Genomic DNA, 12842 nt, shown 5'->3' on the forward strand with positions numbered 1-12842 from the left:
GCTTTGTAAGAGAAATGTTCTCACTGGAGATGCCTCATTTGCAGCAGTACTCAATTTGGGATTAAAAGCTATGGTATTGGGGCTGGTTCAGCACGTATCTCTCTCTTATTCCATAGGGAGTGAGCTGGGCTGTCCTTGCTCACCAAGTCCACCTGCACCTCGTTAGAGAGCAGAATGTTTGCATGCCACACCACAAGATCCCCACAATGACATAACTCCATTCAGAGACTGGCGTGACTGGGCTGGGTTTCCCCCACTCAGCTCTTGTATCACTAAGAATCTGGCAGCCAGTTCCGTCCTGACAGAGTTTACAGCATATATTGGTGGATTCTTGTCCACCAAGCAGAGCATCTGCTTTAAGAATTAACGAAAGCAGTGTCAAGACAGTAAGGTAAGTGCTGTTTTAACTATAGCACTGGGGATGCTGACTGTTTGGGACGGTGTTTATTGTAACAGGAACAGAAAAAATTCCAGAGCAACTTTGCCAATTGCTATTCAACAGCAAATCCACAGTTTTGAGCATTTACTTTCACATTTTGCTTAATATACTTTCCATGATTTATAGATTTGAGATACATTTTATACAGTCTATAATGCCTTACTTAGCTAAGGAAGTTATAAAAAGTTTCAAGGTTGGAATGAGAAAATTAGACACAGTGAAAAAGTATGGCATTTAAAATGTTTGCTATTTCATGGTAATTAGTTAAATATGTTAGTATTGTTAGAACGTAACTTTGGAGCAAAGAAGGGCCATTTCAATCAGTCATCAAAATATTTTGCAACAAGTATGTTGTTATAATTTGTTATAATTTGCCATAAACATTTTATGCTGTTATAAAATGTGAGCTAAAGGATTATTTATTTCTATTTTGTTAATTTTAAAGATTTGGATTGTCGATGTATGTCTTAAGAAACAGGAACATGTTTTAAAGAAATTCTGGTAAATGTGATTTACTTTTCGAAAAAAAAAGCATTTTCTTCATAGCCACAGGTATTTGAAAATACTGGGGGACAGTAAAGCGTGGTTTTGCTTCATAGTGGAGCCATTATACGGTTACAGATTCTCTTTGAATTCAGAGCCCTTGTTTTGACTCTGCCAAAAAAATATGGAAGCATTTTCCATTACTATTCGCACTATAGTTCCCATGTCTAGTTTAGTGTATACTGAATTAAACTAAGGTGGAAGCTTATTAATGAAGTAAGAAAAATCTTTACAACATTAACATAACTGGAACTCGTAAAGAATCCTATAATTACATTAGCACTAATTACATTAGATCTCATGGCCAAGTCCTGTCAACTAAATTAAATGACTCCATCATAATCTTAGAGAATAATTTACAAAGAATCTGGCTACATTACGTCAGTTATAAGAGTCACTCTAACGTTTTTGAGTGTTTCATCTGCTAAAACAAAGTGCTTTATAATTCCAAGTTAAAGCAAAGCAAAGATGTTTAAAATTCCTGATAGTAGAAAATCCTGCTTATCCCAAACTACCTAGATCCAAAAGCTTGTACCATGTTTCTCACAGGAAGAGATTTTTTTATGGTATCCATTGGAATGTGGACACTGCTTCACATTAACAATTTCCCTCCCAGAGTTACCAACTGCTCAGCTATAACTCCTCATTCTACAAAAGCCCAACTCTTATATCCTATTTCCCTTTACCTAATTGCTGACCTGGTGCTTCCCCAAGCGATTGAAATGTACTTCTTTGAACCTCACCTTAGAAAGGGGTTCATATGAGAAGATCACTGTTACAAATTGTTTTTAATTTATATTCTCAAATTTGTCCTTTCCTACATGGCTCTTAATGCCACTGTTTCATACAGACTTTCCTCAGTTCCACATCTCTCCCACTTCCATTCAGTGAGAGCACTACAATCCAGATAAGCAAACCCTGCCTTCTTAAATTTTGACATGAAGAATGTAGACAAATTGTGAGTCACTGAGAGAAAGAAAAACATTCATTCAAATCTTTGAAAAGAATATCATTCTCTACCAGTGAGACCTCTTTCTAGGCTTAAAAAATGTTTAGAGTTTGTGACATTTCCTTGATGAATAGACATTAATTTGACTAAACCTAATATACTAAATATTAATTTTCAAACACAGTTTTGTTATGTGCTTAAAAGCACAGAATGTTAAACAAAAGGTGAAATAATATGCACCCCCCCCCAAGACTTCTGTTCCCCTTCCTCAGAGTCAACCATAAAGACATTTTTAAAGGAACGTGCCACGACTGCTACCACTCCCCCCCCACACACAGAAGAACAGCTTTCCTCCGGACAACATCATAGATTGCCCACGTTTTCAGTAAGGATCTACTTAATGAGACATTTCAATGATGTTGAATGGCGGGGTAGAGGGTACAATTTACAAGTGTCTTCTCGTTTTCATTTCTTCTGGTTTTGAAGGTATTCTGAAGCACTGTTCTAACATGGTGGTTAATGGGCACCTCCCAGAAACCTCTTGCAGGAAGATATTTAACTAAGGAAGGACCTAGAGAGGTTGACTGGGATAGTTAGGCTTGGCTTGCCCAGAAGGGGGCGCATGTGAATGCAATCTGCCCTGGAATCTGTTCACTTCCCCACCCATTGTAAACATATATCCTTAACCTACTCCTCAAATGCAAATTAACAAGGCATCGTTAGTGCAGTAAAAAAAAAAAAAGGCACTATAAAGTAATAAAATTCACATTTGCTAATGCATTTTCTTTCTTCTTAGTATACTTTTCCTGAAAGGGTACTATTTTATAATAATACATGTTTCCACTTTATTTAGGATTCAAAGCATTTGCCAAAATGAATCTAGGTATGTTTCCTCTCCTCTTGGCATTAATTGGCTGTGCCAGTGGCAGCTACTACTATGAGGATTATGATTTCCCCCTATCGATTTATGGGAGATCATCACCAAACTGTGCACCAGAATGTAACTGCCCTGAAAGCTACCCAACGGCCATGTACTGCGATGAGCTGAAATTGAAAAGTGTGCCAATGGTGCCTGTAGGAATCAAGTACCTTTACCTTAGGAATAACCAGATTGACCATATTGATGATAAGGCCTTTGAAAACGTAACTGATCTGCAGTGGCTCATTCTAGATCATAACCTTCTAGAAAATTCCAAGATAAAAGGAAAAGTTTTCTCTAAACTGAAACAACTGAAGAAGCTGCATATAAATTACAACAATCTGACAGAATCTGTGGGCCCACTTCCCAAATCTCTGGTGGACCTGCAGCTCACTAACAACAAGATCTCGAAGCTTGGCTCCTTTGATGGACTGGTTAACCTGACATTTATCCACCTTCAACACAATCAGCTGAAAGAGGATACTGTTTCAGCTGCTTTTAAAGGTCTTAAGTCACTTGAATACCTTGACTTGAGCTTCAATCAGATGACCAAAATGCCTTCTGGTCTCCCAGTATCTCTTCTAACTCTCTACTTAGACAACAATAAGATCAGCGACATCCCTGATGAGTATTTCAAGCGTTTTAATGGATTGCAGTATCTGCGATTGTCTCATAATGAACTGGCTGATAGTGGAATACCTGGAAATTCTTTTAATGTATCATCCTTGCTGGAGCTGGACCTCTCCTATAATAAACTTAAAAACATACCGACTGTCAGTGAAAACCTTGAAAACTATTACCTGGAAGTCAATGAACTTGAAAGTAAGTAGAAAGCTGTGCCTATGATTGATTGATGTTTCCTCAAGGTTTTAAATGCCTAAGTTGTGTGACACAAATACTGCATCTGGCTCCAGTTTAAAAAAATGAAAATGCCAACAAATATTTCTCTAGAATATAGAATTCTAGCTTAGTTATTTATACAGTATCTGGCTTTGCTTTGGAGTGTCCAGGTAAGAAACCATTAAGGTCATAGAATTTAAGCACTCTTTTCTTCAAATGTAATACTCTGGGCTAATTAATCCTGCTGTGTTATCTCTTGATTTTTATCTGTTTATTATTTGCCTCTTTCATGACTTTGATTTGTGTCTACATTTATTTCTTGACAAGATGTAGCTGAGAGAGAAATCAACAAGTCCACAACCAGCAGAGGCTTTTACATCTCTCTCCTGCTTGTCCCCAGAGCAGCCCGTGTACACTCACAGTCTCCTCTGACATCTTTACTTGGGACTCAACATACTACTCCGCTATCATGACCATCATCTATCTCTGTTATCCCTGTTATGGTTGGTGTGTATGGTCTTCATGGTGTTCTTATGAGGACTGTGAGAAAGTTTAAGGAGGAACATGATAAGGGTTTGGAATATTTTTTACTAGAATTACAAAGCCCCTTTTCTTATACACAACCCTTCACCTCATTTGATTTTCCCACAGTTTCTCCTTCCTTTCTCTTACTTCCATAGTTTATTTTTCATTTATCTGCTGGGTGGGAGTTTGACCTATTCCACTTGAGCTGCTTATGTACTCTTCTGGTCTCCTGGGACATTTTTCATTTTAAGCTAAAAAGATTCAGATGGGAAACTGACATTCACCAATCCCTACCTTATTCTTTAATGGAAGTTGGAAGAAGAAAAAACCTATAATTCACAGATGAAGTTTTTAAAATGAAAACTCAGGTGGGAAACACTGATTCACATAGTAAATGATTTTATGTGCAAAATAATCTATTGAAATTGAACATCTTTATATTATAAAAGTTGGTTCCCTTGTCATACTGGGTAAGGATATTGACACTCTTATCAGATGAAACAATTTCAGTGTGCCTTATTAATATAATTCTGCAATAGTAATTCTGTAATTCTGCAATAGTTTCATGTAACTCCTAGTAGGGTTGGGGTGTTCTCATGAAGGAGTCCATGATTGCCAACTCTGCAATGCCATGTGTTCTTTCTTGTGTCTGCAAAGCTTGTTTGTCATATAATACACAGTCAAGCTATCAGAGCTAAACCCTTACAGCTGTTTCCAGGGCAAAATTCACTATGTGTCAATATATGGTCCCACATTATAAACATTTGTGGTCAGGAGGAAGGATACTCAGACAGGCCAAAATGCTAATGGGACTTAAGATGTTTGAGGGCTGAAGAAATCCATTAGATTTGGTGGGTGGAGGTTAGGTGCAGGAGCAAGACTACCTCCTACTATGAGACAAGAAAGGGGACAGATATAGATGCAGGGGCATTTGAAGGTGGAAAAAACAGTTTTCATTGTATGAGTAAAAAGTGAAGAGCCAATGTAGGAGATAGGACAGATGGACTATGGGAGAAATGCCAGCAGCTGCTCAGTGCCTAGCTGAGGCTGAAATCCCAATGCCCTGCACATATAGTCATTTGAAAGTGAGTAGTTACCTTTCTCCTTTCCTTATCATTGACACCTTGGTTTACAGATTTCAGGAATTCTTGCCGTGTGACTTTGCATGTGTGTCTTCAACTTAGTTTATCTTGCCGCATAATGATTATGCATACCAACTGCCCACCTTTTCTTAAGGTAAAAAGAGTCCCTTAATGTTTTTCCAATATTAGGAAATACCCAGCCAAAAACAATTTGTCATATTTCAAACCTGCAACTTTAAGCATTAAGCTAGTCACAGATCTTCCTAGTGTAAGGCAATTTAGAAAACAGAAAAAATTAAAAGGACACCAATAATTATTTAGTACATAGTATAATAGTACTATACTATGTATAGTATAATAGTACTATACTATATTATACTATACTATACTATAGTATAATAGTACTATACTGTACTATACTATACTATGTACTATAGTACATAGTATATTAGTGCTAGCTAGTACATAGCTAGCACTGTGTGAAGTGCTTTACATACTTTAATTAATGTAATCTTCATGCCACACAGTGTGATAGATATACCTAAAAAGAAGATCTGATAAATGTCTCAGATGGTAAACGACAGAGGTAAAAAACTAATATAGACCTAAACCCATGTTTTTTCCATTGTTCTATACTTCAGAGGCAGATACCATAACCAAGAACCCTGGAATTTGACAGATGAGTTATTTAAGACAACATCTTAGAGGAAAGGACTGCAGTGTGTTTGGGCTTCCACTGAAGTCTTTGTTAGCTAGAGTTGAAGAATGAAAGAAAATAACACTATACAGGACCAGATAAGGTTAATCTGAAATAGACTTGGGCAACCACAGGCAGTTTCCATATACATACACAGACCATGCTATCCAGTAACCTTCTTAGTGTCCATTAAAAATTAAATCAGTTGTTCATTTGTGGCAGCTTTTTGACCACAGAAGAAAAGGGCATGAGCTGAGATGGTGGACATTCCATGATTTGGTTTTTGCTTTGGAGTTTTGAATCTTTGTCATGAAGTCCGGCTGTTGGAAAACTGTTTAGAGTTCATCTATTTAACCCCTTGTATTTTAAGAGGCAAAAACCCAGAATACTTACACTGGTGAGATTGCTCATACATATAACAGCACCAATCTTAGGTTTCCTCAGGCTAGACTTAATATTTCAAACTAAAGCTTAGACAATATGAAACATTCACTGGGTGTCCTTCTATAAGCAAGTATTTCTAAATCAAGAACTTAAATAAGTTCTCTTCCTTGAAACATTTCATTAAATCTTCTGACCTACCATAAGTATTCTTTACTAAATATTGCTGGGCTATTTGGTAGTCTGAAATATTCCTTTAGTAGTTCCAAATTCAAAGATACATCAAATAAGTGGGAAAAAGTTTTATTGGATATTATTATAGATTTGAAAGTTTTTAAAAATGATGGTTTCAAGCCCATGTACTAAAAAGAAAAAAAAATATTGAAGTGTTTCATTCTTTAATTTTCCAGAGTTTGAAGTAAAGAGCTTCTGTAAGATCCTGGGACCATTATCCTACTCCAAGATCAAACATTTACGTTTGGATGGCAATCGCATCACCCAAACCAGTCTGCCACCTGATATGTATGAATGTCTACGTGTAGCAAATGAGATCACCGTTAATTGATATCTACTAATTCCACTTATATTGAGATATATCCTGGAACAGCAGTTTATGGTTATGTTTACTTGTGTGTCAGTTTTTATAGTATTCATTCTTTGTTGCTGTTTATTACTTCCATACATTTCAAATTCTGAGGGAAAATGTTTTGTAAACGTTTTACTACTTTTTTAAAAGAAAAGATGAAAGGCAGGCCTGTTTCATCACAAGTACAGACACACACACACACACACAGACAATAAAATTAATGCTTTGTTTGTAAATTTAGTGGTTTTTCTCATATCTCCTGTCAAATGATGTGAAAACTTTTTACTGGTTTCGTGGAAGTCAGCCAAGTTTAATAATTTCTAAACCTTAACTTAATGTGCCAAAAAGCATGGATTACATGCATATGGATGTTTACTGTCTTGAAGCAAATTATCTCAATGTTCAAATTTCAGTGTTCAAATTTGTTTAGCTGAAAAATATATGGTAAATTTTGAGACAAATGATCTTGCAAATTAGACAAAATTCATGAAACCACATACAATTAAAGCAGTATTTTTAGTGTTAGGAATATATACTTACCTAATGAAACTTTTCTTTTCTAGAATTATTTTTCACTCTAAGTCATATGTATGTTTCTTTTTGATTATTTGCATGTTATGTTTAACAAGCTAATAGCAAAATAAAACATAGCAAATGGCATCACTGTGTTTGACTTCTTGTGAAATTCGTAACTCTCCTATAAAAAATAGATAAAATAATAGATTCGAATTCAAAAAAAACTCTAGCCTGAAATATTTTACTTATGTTAAATAGAATTTTTCATTAACTAAATTATCTGCTTCTAGCATCCACCTGTAAAGAGTTTTTAAACACATCTTACAATATGTGCTTAAAAGTGTGCAGATCCCAATTGTGTCCTACAGTTCAACTCAGTTCTGACAGTATGTGCCTGGAGATAGTGTCGGATTGTATAGGTTAAGGGTTCAGTCCTACAGGACTGCCCTCCTTCCCCACTTCAGATGCCAGTTGAAAGCCCAGATTGTTACCTCCACTTCTGACCAACAAGCTATACATCAGAGGTTCCCAAGACCCTGTCCTGGACTTGAGGAATTTGCTGGAGCAGCTCACAGAACAGGAAAACTCTTTACTCACTAGATTATTCATTTATTATAAAATGATACAACTCAGGGGGGACTTCCTTGGTGGTCCCGTGGTGAAGAATCCACCTTGCAATGCAGGGGACAAAGGTTCGATCCCTGGTCGGGGAACTAAGATTCCCACATGCCACTGTGCAACTAAGCCCACGTGCCACAACTGCTGAGCCCACGCGCCTCAACTAGAGAGCCTGCGTGCCACAAACTACAGAGCCCACGTGCCCTGGAGCCTGCGTGCCACAGCTAGAGAAGAGAAAAAAACCCCGCACACCACAACTAGAGAGAAGCCCATGTGTCACAATGAAAGATCCTGCTTGCCGCAACTATGTCTCAATGCAGCACTCCCCAAAAAATAAATAAATGAAACAAAATGATACAACTCAGGAACAGCCAGATTGAAGAGATGCAAGGCAAGGTATGGGGAAAGGGTGCTGAGCTTCCATGCCCTCTCCAAGCATGCCACCCTCCCCAAATCTCCACAGGTTCACCAATCAGAAAGCTCTCTGAATCTTGTCCTTTGGGTTTTTATGGAGGCTTCATTTCATAGCCATGACTGATTAAACAGTCATTGGCCATTGGCAATTGAACTCAATTTCCAGCACCTCTGCCCTCCCAGGAGGTGAGGGGGAGCGACTGAAAGTTCAGACACTCTAATCATGGGTTGATCTCTTGGCAACAAGCCCCCCTTCCTTAGGTTACCTAAGAGCTTTCCAAAATCACCTCATTAACATAATAAAAGACACCTTACTGCTCTTATTCAGGAAGTTCCAAAGGCTTTAGGAGTTGTGAGCCAGAAACCTTGGACAAAGACCAAAATATATATAAGAAATATATTTGATCATCTGAATGACCAAATATATATTTCTTAAAAATCACAATATTACAGTATTTAAATCTCACAACTTCCTTGGATATTTGTCATTATTTCCATTCCTGTTGGTTTTACAGATTTATACGCAATGATATTATATCAAATAAAAAGCAGCTATAAGTTCTCAGCAGTCACTAGTTGGTTGTAAGCAAAAACAGCAGATAACTCCCAGGACTGAAAATGTTGAAGGTATATAAAATTTTCAGAAAATGAGATTTAAAATATCAGTTTATATTGAAACCACTATATTTGTAACATAACGTTAGAATTTATAATACAGAAAAAGTATATCCATGATTCTATACAATGGGAAATAGTAAGGCATATAATTTATAACTTCTACCTACCTAGTTAACAATAAAGCATATGTTTGGAGCCAAATGTTGTTCAGTCAAATATACTCATCCCTGTATAAGCGTATATATAGTCTCAAATGTGTCTAAAAGAAAGGCATCATCTCTCTCAAGTATAATATGTTTTAACAGAACATTTTTAGTGCACTCTATCTTGTGGTAAAATGGCCTATCATCAAAGGACCATTATCAGTTAAGACAGCACTGACTGGCTGATGTGTGACATGTATATTATGTGTTTCTGAAAACAGCAATTTCCCTTGTAGTTAATGTTTGGTTGACAAGGACCAAATTAAGCACAAAGTCACACTTCTTGCAGAAGCATCTGAGGAAGACACTACTTAGATACTGTTTGGGGACAGCTCCTCTTTCTAGCGGCCAGACCCCATCTCTCCAGGGCACAGCTGGAGGAGAGAAGATACTGTTTGCTCTTTCACTCATTGTGACAGCCTTAGGGAGGAAAGGATATTGAAGATTCTTTATCTGCTCTTCTCTCATCCCTCCCACTCCCACCCCAGCTATGGTAACGTCTTCCAACATTTCAAGTGTATAATCAGCATGTTGAAATGATTTTCTAAAGGCAGATTACCAAACACAGTGCCCCAGATATACAGACCTGATAAGTTATGCAACATAGGATTCCACATTTTTAAAGAATATAAGAATAAGTGATTCTTATACTGGTGGTCAGCAATATACTTTTTTTTTTTTTTTTTTTTTTTTTGCGGTATGCGGGCCTCTCACTGTTGTGGCCTTTCCCGTTGCGGAGCACAGGCTCCGGACACACAGGCTCAGCGGCCATGGCTCACGGGCCCAGCCGCTCCGCAGCATGTGGGATCTTCCCGGACCGGGGCACGAACCCGTGTCCCCTGCATCGGCAGGCGGACTCTCAACCACTGTGCCACCAGGGAAGCCCAATACACATTTTAAAAACACTGACTTAGTGTGATCCAGCCATTGAAATCCCAAACAGTTAAAAAGCAGACACGTCCTTTTCTTTAGGGAAGCAGAATAGAAAGAAGCATGTCATTTGCAGTACATATACATGAGAAGAAATATTATTTTTCCTGTATTCTAATTTATTTAAGCTAACTTCATGAAGATAACAGGTACCACTTCTGCCACCCAACTAACTCAAGAGTTGCTTCACGGTACTTCTTGACTGTCTATGCTCCTTTCTCTCCAAGAAAAGGTACTCCATCAAGAGAGACGGCTTAGGATTTACTTTAAATGTTCAAGAAGGTACCTAGGGGAAATGGTCAAAACAGGGTGAATTTAAAGCAAGAACTCCTCTTGACTGTCTCACTAACAACGATTCTGATCTTGTCTCCTTCTGGATGAACAACCCCATGAATGGATTAAAGCACTGATGCATGTGGATTATTAGTTTTTACTAAGATTGATTCACTGGAGACTTAACTATCGACCCTGATTTGGTGCAGGGAGGTGGGGAGCAGGGGGAATGGAAAATGAGAAAGTCCTTCAACATCTCCATTTGAAAATCAAGGCTAAGTTATGCTTTTATGTTGAAGGAGAACTATGATGTCCTTGGGTTTTGAGGTTTGTGAGGAATTATCATGCCTTAATAAGTACAAAACTACAGATGGAAGACAGACCACTAAATGAGCCAGAGGAATGCTGATTTCTTAGTTAAAAGTTCTCCAACTGGTAATAGCTGTTTTCAGAAATACTGGAGAGTTTAAAAGGTTGGTTTTACAAAGGACTGTGAATTTGTTTCCTTGTGATTTTTTAAGTTTGGGTTCCAGTTTTTTCTATAGCAGTAATTTTATCATAATGATGGCCTTAGATTTTTCTTTGGTTGGATTTTGCAACAACCATGTAAACTTGTTTAATATTTTACTCTCAAGTAAAAGAAAATGCTCATTTGAGTTAAAGTGAACTCTAAAGCAACTTTACTACCAGGAACTAAAGGTGTATATAAAATAACAATGTTATAAAATTTAAAGTAGACATGCTATAAGTATATGCAATAAACAGAAATGAATTTTAAAAATATCTAGCTAGATATTTTTATTCATTCACTCAGGCATTTAGATTTTGTTTCCTAATAAGATATAAAAAATTGAACTACAATACATGTAGGGAAAAGTAGAAATTTAGGCAACATAAAAAGAGTGAGGTCCCATGCATTTTTAGCTCACTTTGTTAACCCCTGGTTTGCACTTCTCTGTGTAGTAACTCCTCTTTCACATTTTGATTGACCTAAAGAGTATCACCTATATGTTTGTCTTGTCCCCTTAAAGTGTAACTGCTGTTCTATAAAAGAGAATACATTCCATGTTTTAAAAATATTCAAGAGCTTTAGCCACCTTATCTATGAATTATGTCTCAAATAAACCCCTCTCTATTCCCACTACCACTGCTTTACTTTATAATTTGCTCAATTTTCATCTAGATTTCTAAAGATTCTCATGTTTTGCTTAACTTCCTCATCCACAATGTTACCAGAGTGAGTTTTTCTAATATATAAACCTAGCCCTTTATTATTTACTTGCTTAAAATGATTCAATGATGCACCATCATTTTCAGGATGAGACTCAGGCTCCACAAGACAGTATACTAGTCACCTAGGATATCAAATGTCCTGTTTGATCTGGTCCTTGGTTACCTTTACAGGCTCATCTCTAACCAGGCTCGCCAGGTCCCACTGGCACCGTGTTAAATCACTTCATGCTGCAAACATATTTACCATTTTGCAGCTGGTTTTGCTCTGGTGTCTATGAAAACTCTGTCTTTTCTTCCTGGGATCTCTTTATGCTCCTTCTACTTGGAAACACTGACACAAACTCTTTCAAACTCACCTTAAGCTACTCTGTCCTTTTGCCATAAATCCCTCTTAACCTCCTCAGAATTAATATCCTTTATCATAATAGGAAAATCCTGTATCATAAAAATAAAAATTCTTTATCAAAGTTATGAGCTAGAATTAACAGCTCCCTCTATTGTGCCTCTATCTGTAACTTTTCCGTTAATTCATTCAACAAATATTTATTGAGCTTCCACTATACTCCAGGAATGGTGTCAGTGTCAGGAATTCAGTAGTGAACAAAACCAACACATTACTCCCCTAACAAAGTTGATGTTCATAAGGAATTCAAACAGTAAAGAAGATAAATTCATACTCTGTGACTTGATGTTAGGTAGTGATACATGCTGTGAAGAAAAATAAAGTACCTGAAGGGATAAGAGGGAGGGGAGGAAGTGGTGATTTTTGATTGGGTGATAAGGAAAGCCTTTCTGTGGAAGAGACTTAATTGTAATAATAATATTTATTTAAATTCTATTATGTATTAGATACCTTAGGGAATGCTTTTTATGTATTATTTTAGCTCAAATAATATCTATATGGTACATTCCTACTTAACAGGGGAGAAAAGCCAAGATGCAAGGTCAGACCTATTTTAAGTGCTATAACCCTCATTGGAGACCAGATTTCTACTGTCAGAGTACATGTTCTGACTTGGTAGATGCCCATGGAATTAAAAGGAGCTTAGATATGTTTATATGTGTGTCTGTAAATT

The 12842-nt window shown here is 37.0% G+C and overlaps 1 protein-coding gene across 1 annotated transcript; it reads left to right on the forward strand.

Moving 5' to 3' along the window:
- The first annotated feature begins 237 nt into the window (after nt 1–237).
- Nucleotides 238–7484, forward strand: LUM (lumican). The gene is made up of 3 exons (XM_060112809.1): nt 238–391; nt 2785–3672; nt 6786–7484. The coding sequence occupies exons 2-3, from the start codon at nt 2805–2807 to the stop codon at nt 6938–6940; spliced, it is 1023 nt and encodes a 340-aa protein (XP_059968792.1). The 5' UTR covers nt 238–391; nt 2785–2804; the 3' UTR covers nt 6941–7484.
- Nucleotides 7485–12842: the final 5358 nt, after the last annotated feature.

Source organism: Mesoplodon densirostris, chromosome 11, assembly GCF_025265405.1.
Source record: "Mesoplodon densirostris isolate mMesDen1 chromosome 11, mMesDen1 primary haplotype, whole genome shotgun sequence".
In the NCBI taxonomy this organism is placed as follows: Eukaryota; Metazoa; Chordata; class Mammalia; order Artiodactyla; family Ziphiidae; genus Mesoplodon; species Mesoplodon densirostris.